Source organism: Hippocampus guttulatus, chromosome 20 (genome assembly GCF_054856545.1).
Source record: "Hippocampus guttulatus isolate MCC_2025c chromosome 20, RoL_Hgut_1.0, whole genome shotgun sequence".
In the NCBI taxonomy this organism is placed as follows: domain Eukaryota; kingdom Metazoa; phylum Chordata; class Actinopteri; order Syngnathiformes; family Syngnathidae; genus Hippocampus; species Hippocampus guttulatus.
Window position 1 is genome coordinate 5760236 of NC_141280.1, and position 12457 is coordinate 5772692.

The 12457-nt window shown below is 43.2% G+C and overlaps 2 protein-coding genes across 3 annotated transcripts; both read right to left on the minus strand.

Moving 5' to 3' along the window:
• Positions 1-356: 356 nt before the first annotated feature.
• LOC147187716 (uncharacterized) lies at positions 357-8982 on the minus strand. Of its 2 annotated transcripts, XM_086099728.1 has the most exons (6): positions 8761-8982; positions 7890-7961; positions 4928-5002; positions 4369-4479; positions 3476-3562; positions 357-3020 (listed from the first exon to the last, which is right to left on the minus strand). In XM_086099728.1, exons 1-6 carry the CDS (start codon positions 8831-8833, stop codon positions 2848-2850), a joined length of 591 nt encoding a protein of 196 aa, XP_085955854.1. In that variant the 5' UTR covers positions 8834-8982; the 3' UTR covers positions 357-2847. The 2 variants fall into 2 exon arrangements, with proteins under 2 accessions (XP_085955854.1, XP_085955855.1); XM_086099729.1 differs by lacking the exon at positions 4369-4479.
• Positions 8983-9532: 550 nt separating this feature from the next.
• LOC147187717 (uncharacterized) lies at positions 9533-12408 on the minus strand. Its single transcript, XM_086100619.1, has 8 exons — positions 12253-12408; positions 11981-12060; positions 11100-11279; positions 10831-10893; positions 10132-10279; positions 9971-10030; positions 9772-9907; positions 9533-9679 (listed from the first exon to the last, which is right to left on the minus strand). The coding sequence occupies exons 1-8, from the start codon at positions 12305-12307 to the stop codon at positions 9568-9570; spliced, it is 834 nt and encodes a 277-aa protein (XP_085956745.1). The 5' UTR covers positions 12308-12408; the 3' UTR covers positions 9533-9567.
• Between the last annotated feature and the right edge of the window lie 49 nt (positions 12409-12457).

Consider the following 12457-nt stretch of genomic DNA (forward strand, 5'->3'; position numbering starts at 1 on the left):
CCTCAAACAACCTGGGAAGCTTGGTCAAGATACAATTTTTAAATTGGGTACAACACATTTCTTATTGAATCATTTTAGGTTATTAGTTTCCTATTTTAAGTGCTGTGTTCATGTTCATACTGTGCCGACAAAATTTAAAATTAAAAGGAGCTACAGTAATTTAAAAAAAAATTGAACATCCACATCATTCAACATTTACTCCCACCACAGAAAAAAAGCTGACTTCACATTCACAGGCGTCAACTTTATCCTGGGACGCAAGCCTCTTTCCATCCGGTGACGCCCTTAAAAATTGCTGCGGTAGAGCCAAAACAAAAGATCAGACAATCATCTATATTCCAAGGAGAACGGTGATGCTTGTTTGAACAAACTTTATTGGGTCAACAGGCTGCAACATAAAGCCACACTTGGAAAAAAAAAAACAAACAATGCAAACACATGGAAAGACAGAAATAAAAAGGCCACTTTTTTTTTTGTACATAGCCATTGGAATCTTACCAAGAAGTATGACATCTGGAGAAGGCAACACAAATGGATGGCACTCCAGTGTGCGCGCGCCTAGCAATCAGTGGGCCATGCAAGGGAATGCTGAAGCTTTTTTTTTTGTTTTGGTTTTCTACACTTTGAAAATAAAAAGGATCGAAACTGTACCGCCGCTCGGCTGCCAGTTTGGAAAGGAGATCATTTAATAAGCAGGCATGTGGTATGTTATCAAAAGAATTCATTTTAAGTTAAGGCTAGGCATGGCGAAAAAAAAAAAAAAGTCTAAACAGGTCTGAAATAGCTGATAACCATTTAGAGGTACATGAACAAGCAGGATTTCTTTTTTTTTCCCCTCTTACAAACGTAACTGAGTAAGGCACTTTTCCAGAAGCAGCGCGCGGCGAGCAAGTAAGAAGCAGGCGATAATGTACACGTGTTGCGACAATCTGAGCGTGCGACGCTCGTCTTTTAGGAATTCAGGCCTGATGACGTAGCAGCGTCAGTGGACGCTTCACAAGTATTTTTTGGAAACGTGGCCAAAAATGGGATGTTGCTAAGGCAAAAAAGACTCCCTGTGCATCTTTGGGCTGTAGCCTAATGCCCACCTGCCGATAGTACTGCAAAGCAAGTTTGTATTCGATACTGCGCGGCCGAGTAATACACAAAGCATTTGATTTTGGTTTCCGAACCGTACAAACGCGGCACAAGCAAAGCTCGTCAGTACAATGCTGAAGTCCCGTGCCAAAACGGAGGGATTTGGCGTGAAAACGGCTCATGGTTTCAAGGCATTCTCTTCACGATTTATCAAGTGGCTTTTCAGGATGGGGAGAAGAAAAAAAATATCCAAAGAAGCAAATACACTTGAGGACAGAATTGATTCATTGCCTGGCCAAAGAGTTGCCCACCCAAAACTAGTCGTCGCCTGCCAAACACGATGGGCAACAATTTTTTGCTGGAAATTACAAGTGGCAAAAGAACTATCAAAAATAGACAATTTGGAAGAAATGCAATTTTTTTGTGACATTTAAACCATTTTATAAAGTTTTTCTTGTGTTATTTCCAACCCAAACCTATATTCACGTGAACTCCACTTTGGCCAGAGTATGAATCATTTCGGCCTTAATTGTTACATATAAAGAGGAAAGAAGGAAACAGCATGCAAAAAAAAAAAAAAAAACCCCTACATTCAGTGACGAGCTCTGTAAAGCACACAAAAAAAAAAGGCAGATCGACGTTCCTTCATTAAGACTTCCCTGAACTTCACGAAAACCTAAAAGATGGACATGACGACTAAATGACAGCAAACAAAACAAAAAATAGCAGCACACAGCCAACAAGACTCCTCATTTATCAACATTTTCTTCACCATAACATTAAACCAAACCCTGCAATACAACAGAAGTGACACTCGCCGATTGCCGGGAGTGTCAAGTCATAACGACCGTACGTGAACTCGCCATCTACTTTGAGGGTGGGGAAGGTGTTCAAATCTGACTTTTAATACGCCCGGGCTTCTACCGTCTTTCCACGGGTAACTAAGGCTCTTCAGTCCAGCTGGGATACACGTCACTACACTCGAGTGGGGGAAAAAAAAATAAAACCCATTCTTCCCCTCGAGTTTCCTCGTCGACACCACGCCAGACGTTTAAAGGCACTTGACACCTACTGCGTTACGATCCGCCATCGAGGAACGGCGCACGTCGCTCGCGTCTAACTCGGCATTAAACTAACTCTTCGACATTCCTAAAAATACTATACAATCTTTTTCCATTTTGACGACCGTCGCTGCAATCGGACAGCCGGCGGGGTGGGGGGGATCTAAGGTGACGGCGGACAGGAGATGGGACTTGATGTTTTTATTGCATGCAATTGCCCACGAGGGGGCAGCGGTCAACGTTATAACTCGCTTCGGCTGATCTTTGCCCACAGCAAGACAACACCAATCGAGCCGCTCTCCTGACAAATGGCTTGTTAACCGCGGCGGGGGAGTGGGTGTGAGGGGGGGGGGGGGGGGGGGGATCAAAACCTTTTCAACTACGACCAACATATACAAGATAAAACGGCGTTCGGGAGAGGGGCCGGAAACGATTGGACAGGCTAAAAGCTAAAGTGAATTTTTTGGAAAGTTGTCACATTGAACAACTCCAACAGTGTTTCCCTCTTACGGGACAATCAGCTCATTTCTATGAGGAGACTTCAAACAGCATCAATTTGCAGGAGTCACTGATTTACGAGGTGTAAAATGGAGGCTTGCGGGGGGGCTCGGAAACACTGTTAGAGTCATCGAGGGAAGCGGACGGGAGTGTTTTGGTTAACGGGGGTACATTCTGAGAGGCGTGGAACCTGAGCGCGCGTGGCGCGGCCTCAGAGGGTGTGGTAGTTGCGTTCCTTGGACTTGCAGAACTTGTAGAGGAAGAAGATGACCGCCTGCAGTCCCAGCACCAGCACGATACCGCCGATGAAGCTGGCGGCGTCGAAAGTGGAGTTCTTATGAGGGGCCGGAGAGGGCGTCACCGGGGCGCTTGTCGTGGAACTGCCTGGAAGAGTCGATGGGAAAGAAAGACGCACCCGTTGTTACAGTGGATGAAGAATAGAAGCACAATTAATCGGTTTGTTGAATTTTATGCAGTTGAAAGAATATTGGCATCACCCTATTTATTTTAAATGAAGAAAAAAAAAAGTAAATAAACTTTTTGGGCGGGAAAAAAAGCAACCAAAAAAAAAAGTCAAAATATCGTCTTGAATTTTTTTTTCTATAAAAAAAAAATTCCTTTGAAAATGTTACTTTTCTTTTTAACTCAGGAAAAAAAGACCAACTCCGATTTTTTTTTCATTCTTGATAAAATCTGACTTTTCCCCCCGAAACTGACAAGCTGAAATGTTAAATTGAAAGTGCCATTTTACCCCCCCCCCCCCCCCACCCCAATGTAAGCTTATCTTCAAAATACAAATAACAATCCAAGTTAGTGTGCAAGTCCCACCAGCCACTTACTTGAATTTTTGGACGAAGTTGTGGGTGCAACTGTGGAGATGTTGAGAGTGGGTGTCGGCGCCGCAGTCGAAGTGTTGGTTGAATTGGCTGCGGTTGGGTCACAGTGACTGTTAAGCGCTGCATCGTTCAAAAGGTTTTTTTCCAAGCAATAAACCATAAGAGAGTGCCACAAGTTCATTTGGCAAAGATCACGTTTGTTATGTTCATTTTTCAGTGAATCGTACAATCTTATGCTCACCGAGCTAACGTTTGGGCTCTTTTTTTTGGGAAAAACTTTCACGGCATATTTTCAATGAATGAACTGCAAATTGTATTGGGTGTATTCTAGTGTGCAGGGGTCGGAAACCTGCGGCTCCGGAGCAAGACTGAAATTGTGCAGAAAAATCAGGGAGATGCATTTCCAATGGATTGATCATTTGAATTAGCATTTGTGTTTGCTAAGAAGTTCAGCTCTAGAAGTTTTCTCTTAAGGTCAGCTTTTCAATTTGTTTGAAAGATACCTTCAACCCTGCTTTTTTTTTTATTTTTATATAAGAGTTCAAAATGTGTTCATTTAGTAAATAAAATGACTTTTCTGAAACAACGATTTCCCCGGAGTCAACCTCTGCCCCCCCACCATTGTCGTTTCAAATGTCAAAAAGTGTTTGCTGCGCCCAGTGTTGTCTTTTCCATGGAAACCGCGACGAAATCCCTCTGGGTATAAAAAGGTTGCCGACCTGAATCACTCAAAACAAGCTGACAAACAGGAAGGTGTGCACCTGTCATTCTGTTAATGTTAGATACTGAATTAGGCAAGGTTCCAGTCAAAAATACTTTAGAAGCACAGTAGGGTGCGCGAGGCAGGCAGCTGGAGGAGGAGGAGGAGGAAGCGAAGAAGGGGTTGCGGGGGTTACCTGTGGTGGGTTCAGGACTGCTGCTGTGAGAGGTTGTGACAACAGGGGTAGAGGACTTTGCAGTGGTAGAGGCAACAGGTGTGGGAGTCTGCGGGGTTGGGGTCGGCTCAACTGGACAGGAAACCATCACCGGGACAAGAGTTTGAAAACGGGGGAAGCCACAGATACCACAGAAACCACACATTGAAATACACTCCCATGTCAGTTCAAATTATGTTAAAAAATAAAATAAAATAAAAAAAACACTGCGAGAGACAGAAGGCAGAGAGCTGACACATTCAAAGCAAAGTAGCACTCACGTGACTTTATAGTCCAGTTAACGATGAAATTTGGTGCGCAACTAAACGCAAGGAGGCTGTAAAAATGTGATGTTGGCATTCAGATCTGGGTCAGGGTTGATAGCCATGATCATTTGGCCTCAATACACGAAGGTCGCCTAGCACACGTCGTTTAGGACGTGCGCTCCATTGACCCCGACGTGAACAAAACACGTAATATAATCATTCAATTTAGTCAGATCATGTGACACATGAGGTTCTTGTACTGTTGGGAGACCTACCGGAGCAGCTGGCGTTGCTACAGGTGGTGTTTTTATCCAGGAGAGTCACGTTGTAGCAACCGCCGCCAACGGGTGCTGAAATACAAAGACAAATTCATGGGTTTCATTTCTCTTTTATTTGAATAGCTGAAAGCAACCGAGGCAAAATAGCGTGCCATAAATGATGCGTCCACGATGAGTAAATGAGCCGTTGATTCAGTACAAATTCCAAATTTAGTGTGTCCGCAATGAGATTACAAAAACAGCTTGCGCAATGGCGGCCTCGCAACGACAAATACGCTGTGACGATAGACTGCGCATCCAAGAGGAGCAGTTTTAGGCGCCAAGCTACTTCCTGCTTGGTATCTTAGCAACCGGTGCCAGATTTGGACATAATTGGGAGACACTCGGTCAACAAAATACACCTGTCGGTCACATCTCATGAAAAATGGATGCCTTACGACAAAGGATTAGAGTGAGGTACAGAAATAAAAGCATATTTTAATGAAATTTAAACTCGAGGCCATATAATCAAAAATTAAATATTGGTCTGAGTGTTTCAATACATTTGTAGAGGGATGGATCATGCAATCCAATTACTCATTAACCAACAAATGGGACTTTGGACCTCCGTGAATGTTTCCTGCCCCTCAAAAGAGGAAGTCCAGACGTCGACGCTTTCCCCAATAAAACATTATCGCTGTTTACAACGGGTCAGTTCTGCAAACCTCAGATCGACAAATATCCGCGCTCACCCGTTACGGATGAATTAGCGTTTCTCAGCGAGTCGTGACTCACGGCATCTTGTGACTGCGGATTCTTTCCAACCCACTCACGTCACTTTAAACATGTTCGAGGAAAGGATGCCATTCATCAATAAGTTAAGACCATGTATGTTTGCTGTCTTTAAAACAAAACAAAAAAAGTCTGTGGAACCACATCTTGCGAAGCTCAATTAACGCTTGTTTGTCAGATCCGGTTTATGATTCACCATGCCAGCATACAAACTGAACATTATAAAAACAACTTGTTCTGCACACAAAGCTGACCAGATCCCGCCTCATTGTCTGCAGTGGATTCGTTACGCAATTATCTGCCAAAGGATTTTGTCACATGTCGGTTGAAATATTTTTGACACCTTTTGGGGAAACTTTGCACGGCCATAGGTAAAAATTGCGTTGTTTTAACAGGCAGGTGTGAAAAGGTTGGGCCTGCACTTGGATATTTGCAAGCGAGGTGGTGGTTTATACAAACTACAAATGAGGCCTCAGATGGCTTGGGAGCAGCGATGATTGCGGGGGTGTTAGCTTGCCAGTGCTTCCTCCGGACTTTCAAAACAGCCATTGATGGCTAGGGTTATGGGCACTTTTTGCTGGGTTCAAAAACAACAACAAGTCAGCCATTCTTGAGCCAGAAAGAGACTTTGGCTCCAGACAAACTTGGTGGATGTGTCAAGTCAGCACTGTTACATCTGTCGAAAGTATATCCTGCCAGATCCTTTGTTCAGGATTGCCAAAGCCTCAAAGTGTCTCGGCAAACACCAATTGCAAAATTTCTGTGGACTTTAGATAAAAGGTCTTTATCGTAGAGCTGAACATTGTAACCTCTTAGGAGCTTGTTGGCCTTCAATGAATTAAGGATATACAATACCATTTTTTTTAACAGATCGATCCCATTTAACACACATTACAACATTTGTCATTTTTGTGGGGAAAGCTGCAACGGATTAATGACATTTTCATTTATTTTAATGGAAAAGATCATTTGCGAATAGGGTTTGAGTTACAGATGCGGTCATCATTTAATATATTTTTTAAAAAGCAACAACTTGCAACTCAAAGTCACACTTTAGGTATATACACTATTTCGCTGTATTTTTGAAATACGCTTTTTCAACTCGACATCCATTTGAATTGTTGTGATTTTTTTTCCGTTATATTTTCCTCTGCGCCCCTCTCCTCATGTGCAATGTGAGAGGAATACGGCAAACCTTTTAGCATTAAAAAAAAGAAAAAAAACCGCTTGGGATCACGGCATTTGACAACATTGCCAAGCAGTCAGACCAGTTTCGGAATCAAATCTTCATATTGGGTTCACTTCTCAAACCGGTCGACAACTCAGAGATCCCCGCCTGCTCTCAAATGAAGTGATTGTGGCCCAAATCTGACCAAAACAGTCAGGATTAGCCACTCATTTGGAGACAAGCTTTCCTGCAGCTAAAGCTTTTTTTGGTTTCCTTATTCATTGGGCCGCGGTGTGAAGACAAGTCAGGTTTCCTGCCACAAGGTCGCCTTGCTTCCTCTGCTACTTTTTCTGTCAGACTTACGAGCATCAGGCATAATCACACGCCTAACGCAACTCTTGTTCATATGTGCAGTCGCACGAGTGGTCAAGATATGAGTGTGTGTTGGTCTTTTTTTTTAATTTTTCTTTTTTTATGTGAGTTACAGCCAAAAAGTCTGTAAACTCTTTTCCTGACACTGATAATCTGTTCTATTCTTCTGACCTAACCACACAGGCATTTTTTTAGTGTGTGTTTGGTGGCTATTGCAAAATCAACTTAGTCCAGCTAAGCAGATTTGCATGGGTCGGGGGGGGGGGGGGGCGGGGGGGGGGCAAGAGTAGACGAGCGCAGCATGTTCCTACATGTACAAATTCTGCTTACACCGCCACTATAGGGAACGGATCTGGCGTAAACAGACCTTGCCCGATAAAACATTTCAAAGGAAACCAGTCATCGCAACAACTGCTGTTAATCCTCAATGTGTGAGCCCAAAACAATAACAAAAACTGGCCTGTCACAGTCACGCGACTGCTGTTTTGTGCAACATGACGCCAGCGGTCCTTACATACATTCCCTCCATTCCCAGGAATCAGGAGGAGTCCGAGCGGACAATTCGGGCCTCACAAAGACCGACCTGTGGCCCTCTCGTCGCGCATACCTGACACACATACGCACATTTAGGGATGGAAGGATACTCACATGATGGGCAGTTGAGCCACTGGCAGTCATTCGCGGGGTCACAAGCAGTGCAGTTGAGGGTGGGGCATTCATCTGCAAACATACCAATTACATTTTTTAAATAAATCTGGATTTCTTTTAATTCTTATTTCTAATTTTTGCTCACTTGTGGGCTTGCTTTGTTGAGCATTTTCACCTATCTCCTTTATTTTAAAATAGATTTCCTGAGGGGGGGGGGTTCCCCAAACTATTAATTTTGAGGCACAAAGACCACTTGATACGTTGTTAAATATAAGATGGCTTATTTGATTCTAATGAGGGAACAACTCTCTCACTATATTTATTTAACGGGGTTTCACAAGCCCTTTCCAATGGTAAAACTGAAGTGAAACTGTCAGAATTGTCTTTTTATGAAAAGACAGTTTGTGGTTTAAATTACAAAAAAAAAGTAATCTGTATGGAAACAAATATGGGGCTCACCTTACCTACGCACATACAAATAACACGTGTTCGATTGCTGTAACTTGCATCTATTTTTTCCGGATTCAAATAAAAACGAAATAGAAATTATTGGTTTAAATTGTGGAACTGAGTGTCATTTAGTTCGCCTTTAACACGGCAACGCTCGGCTAGCTTACACGCTGACCAGCGTGGAAATGAAACTGGCTCGTCGCCAATTGGATATTTTTTAATACGTAGCACCCGGTGGGGGAACAGTGACATCAACTTGCGCCTCAATTAAAATATTATTCACCTTGCCTTTTGAGCTAAGGGGCCATTTTCTCATTTGTGTACACGATCTTGAAGGTCTTGGGAAATGCGTCGAGTCGCTCGAGGCTAGTCGGTTAGCCGTTAGCATCGGCGCGAGCCAGCGACCGTCCGGTGAACTTACCTGAGGCTGACGCAACGCCCGCGCCAATGACAACCACGGCTGCCACGGCGACCAAATACACCTTCGCGTTCATGGCTGCGGTCGACTTATTAGAGCGGCGACGAGATACGTGTCGGGAATGAGATGGCGGTGATTTTCTCGGGCTCGTCGTTTCGAGTTTGGCACTAGAGGCTACCGAGGGAGGCAGTAGAAGCTTCGCAGGCTAAACTAGACACTTCCTACTTGACAGATCATGTGACACCTTCTACTTTGGGGGCGGGGCGAGGCGGGGGCGGGTTGGAGGGGCAGGGCCAATAGTGTGACGTCATTTACCGTCTCATTTGAATTGACTTAATTACTTTGTGTGAATTCTGGGCCTGCTTAATTGAACACAAAGCTGAAGGACGCCATCAGTGTAATCAGTGCACCCTTTGACATGTAATGGAAGTCGCTATACGTGACTGGCAAAGAGAAATGGACAAATACATATTTGCCATTTGGAAATATTCATTTTCAGACAAATTAGGGGATATGGTTGGATGTTTTCTTTTTTTTTCAAGAAAACGCAGCATACGAGGAAGAACAACCAAAGGTAGAAGACGAGACAGAAGAGGGGGTTTTCCCCCAAAGCTAAAACTATAAAGAGGCCAAAAACTGACAAAGGCTAACACAAGGCAAAGGCAAGATTGGCGACTCTGGTTGATAAACATTTTAAATGAAAAAGCCAACAAATACGTATTTCATATACGGCGGTTTCAATACATATGGTTTCAAACAGTTCTTGTAAAACAAATAGTTTTTTCTTTATTTTATTTTTTTAAATATGAGCTATAGTTTAAATACACCACAGTTTGCAACTGTACATTCCTTCTTGGGTCTTTGATTGGTGGTGGGGGCCTCTTCTATCCTCCTGAGGACGTCGACACCCTCCACAACTTGACTAAAATAAGCAAATAAAAAACATGCTTAATCAAATCTGAAGATGCAAGGGTTTGCGATTGAATCGCTGAATGTTTCATCATGGCGACTAACCCAAAGGCAACATAGGTCAAGTCCATCCACCGTGTTTGTTGCAGGGTGATATAGAACTGGGAGCCGTTGCTGTGTGGCCCCTTGTTGGCCATACCCAGAGTGCCTCGCTTGGCGTGAGAAAGAGCGAAGCTCTCATCTGAATGCAGACATACGGTCAGACAAATAACACTGAAAAGTCATTATTCAACGGCTGCCGTACCGTCAAACGTTGCTCCATAGATGGCCTCGCCTCCGTTTCCTCTTCTTTCTGGAGTAATATCTGCAAAGAAAAGCCCCAAAACATGCAAAACATTCATTTAAATTAAATTATATTTATTGATTAAAGTGGCAGCAGTGTGATGTGCCTGGGCCGTGGCGTACCTCCTCCTTGCACCCAGCCATTGGGCACCACCCGATGGAACAGGGAGCCCTTGTAGCAGAGCGGATAACCGCCGGTCGACTGGCCCCGCTCTCCTGTGCAGAGAGCCTCAAAGTTCCACGACGTCCTCGGACACACGTCCGAGAAGAGCTGCGTGACAGAAAAGAGCAAAGATTGGTGAAGCACATTGCTCAGCTGCAATATTCTGAGGATGGTTTCATGACACTTTTTGAAAACGTCCATGTATCCATTTTCAATAGCATTTGTTCCCCTTAAGGGTCTCTGGACATTAAGCGATATACACCCAGGAGAGGTCACAAAGACATCGCAGGGCACATATAAAAAAGCACCAATTAACACCAAGGCTTAGTGTTAAAACTGTGCCAAACATATCATGTGAGTGACTCACTATGGCGACCCTTGACCAGGGAAAATTGCGTCTCGGGTGTGTTATTTTTAACCACAGTACGACTGATAATCTGGTAACCCATTTCTTGATAGCATTATCTCATCAGAATTGTTATCACCCCACACCCTCACATCAAATCTTGACCCAATCCCCTAGGTATAAATAACACAGCGTAGGCAACACTGAATTAGCTGTTTGACCCAATTTGTGTTACTTTGAACACAGCAGTTTTAAGACTGCATTTTTCACTGCCAGGTTGAATATGTATTTTTTCCAAAAGACATCAATTTACCTCAAATAACAACCGCCCCACTGGCTCTCCTCCAATCTCGATGTCCATGAAGACAAACCTGTGCTGAATAGGAAACACAACAGTTTATTTTTAACACATCCTCCCCAAAAAAACAAAAGCTATCTAACTAATATTACGAGACTTTTGATTCAGATCCTATTTTGACGAGTTGGTTCATATTGTTAAAAGTCTTTGACTTTGAGCAAGAGGCACCACCGGTTTGTTTATATTTGTGGCTATGGTTTGCTGTGGTTTGATGTTAGACTTGCCCGAGTTGCTTGGAGATGTTTCAGGTAGTATTCGTCCACGCAGGAAGCCTCCGGCTGGTCGCACGTGAAAGCCCACTGGTCTTTGGCCCAGGTGACGAGAGCATCGCTGTCCCCAATGAACTGGCCATCCACAAAGCACATGACGCCACTGGAGAACTGCCACATTTCACCACGCATTTCCTTTAGTCACAAGAGGATGTCACATGATGTCAACAGTGGGGAAGTTTTTTTAATTCATTGAAGATGTACTTGAATACATGTTAGGATCACGAAGCAAAAACAGAAATGTTCTGTTCATATTTTGGCATTGCATCTACTTTGAAAAATGGATATACATCAGAGCTTTCTGTTGAAGGCAGATATTTTAGGATTTTCTAGGATTTGGGGGTGAGCTGTGGCCCTGCATCCCACCCGGAAGGATTCACACTGAGCTGCACATCTCCATATGAAAAACCAAGAACAGAGCAACAATTCTGTTCTGGCTATGGCCAATGTTAAAAAATATAAAATACCATTCATACCATACAATCACCATTCTTTATTTTATCAAAATACCTTCTTCTGGTTGTCCAGAAATGCATGCCAGTCAAATTCAAGTAATGCAAGAATTTCTGGATCCACAAACTCACGAGGAAACTTTTGTTTTAGTCCCTGTTTGGTAAATAGGGAAATAAAAAAAACACGTCAGAACATCCATCCATCCAGTCATCCATCCAATCATTTTGTATATTATCGAGCCTAGCCCAGCTGACTTTGACCAAGAGGCAGCTAGTAAATCCTGGACTCGTCGCCAGCCAATTGCAGGGTATGTGTAGACAATTAATTCAAACCGAAGGACAGTTTATTCCATTGAACCAAAACTTCTGCACGCAGCTGCTTACCTCGATGATGCTTTTGGCAATGTGAAAAGATTGCTCTTTAATCAAGCCCACTATTTTGATGTGGAACTTTGGTTCCAAGTCTGAAAAAAGTAAATAAATAAGAGGAACGTCATACACCCAGCAATAATTGGTTTTATGCATGTTCATCTCATGTGTTTCATTGCAAATATGCATTATATTAATTGTATACATGATGCACAAGTTAAGTCGGGATCTTTCGAGTGAGTTGAGCAGCGCTACAAAACAACATGTAATTGTTAAATTGTACCAACCGTTCGTACGTGAAGCAGACATTTCCGATGATAAGTTGGTGGTCTTTATGGTCATTGAGATATATCAACTTTGTAGTTCATAGAGTACTTTAGTTCCGTTTTTCCCTTTAGAATTTGTGAAATTACGGCTGTCTCGGTCTGTAAACAGTACCCTTGTGTCCATGGTAACACCGATTTGGCGGTGCTTTAAGATGACGTCAAATTA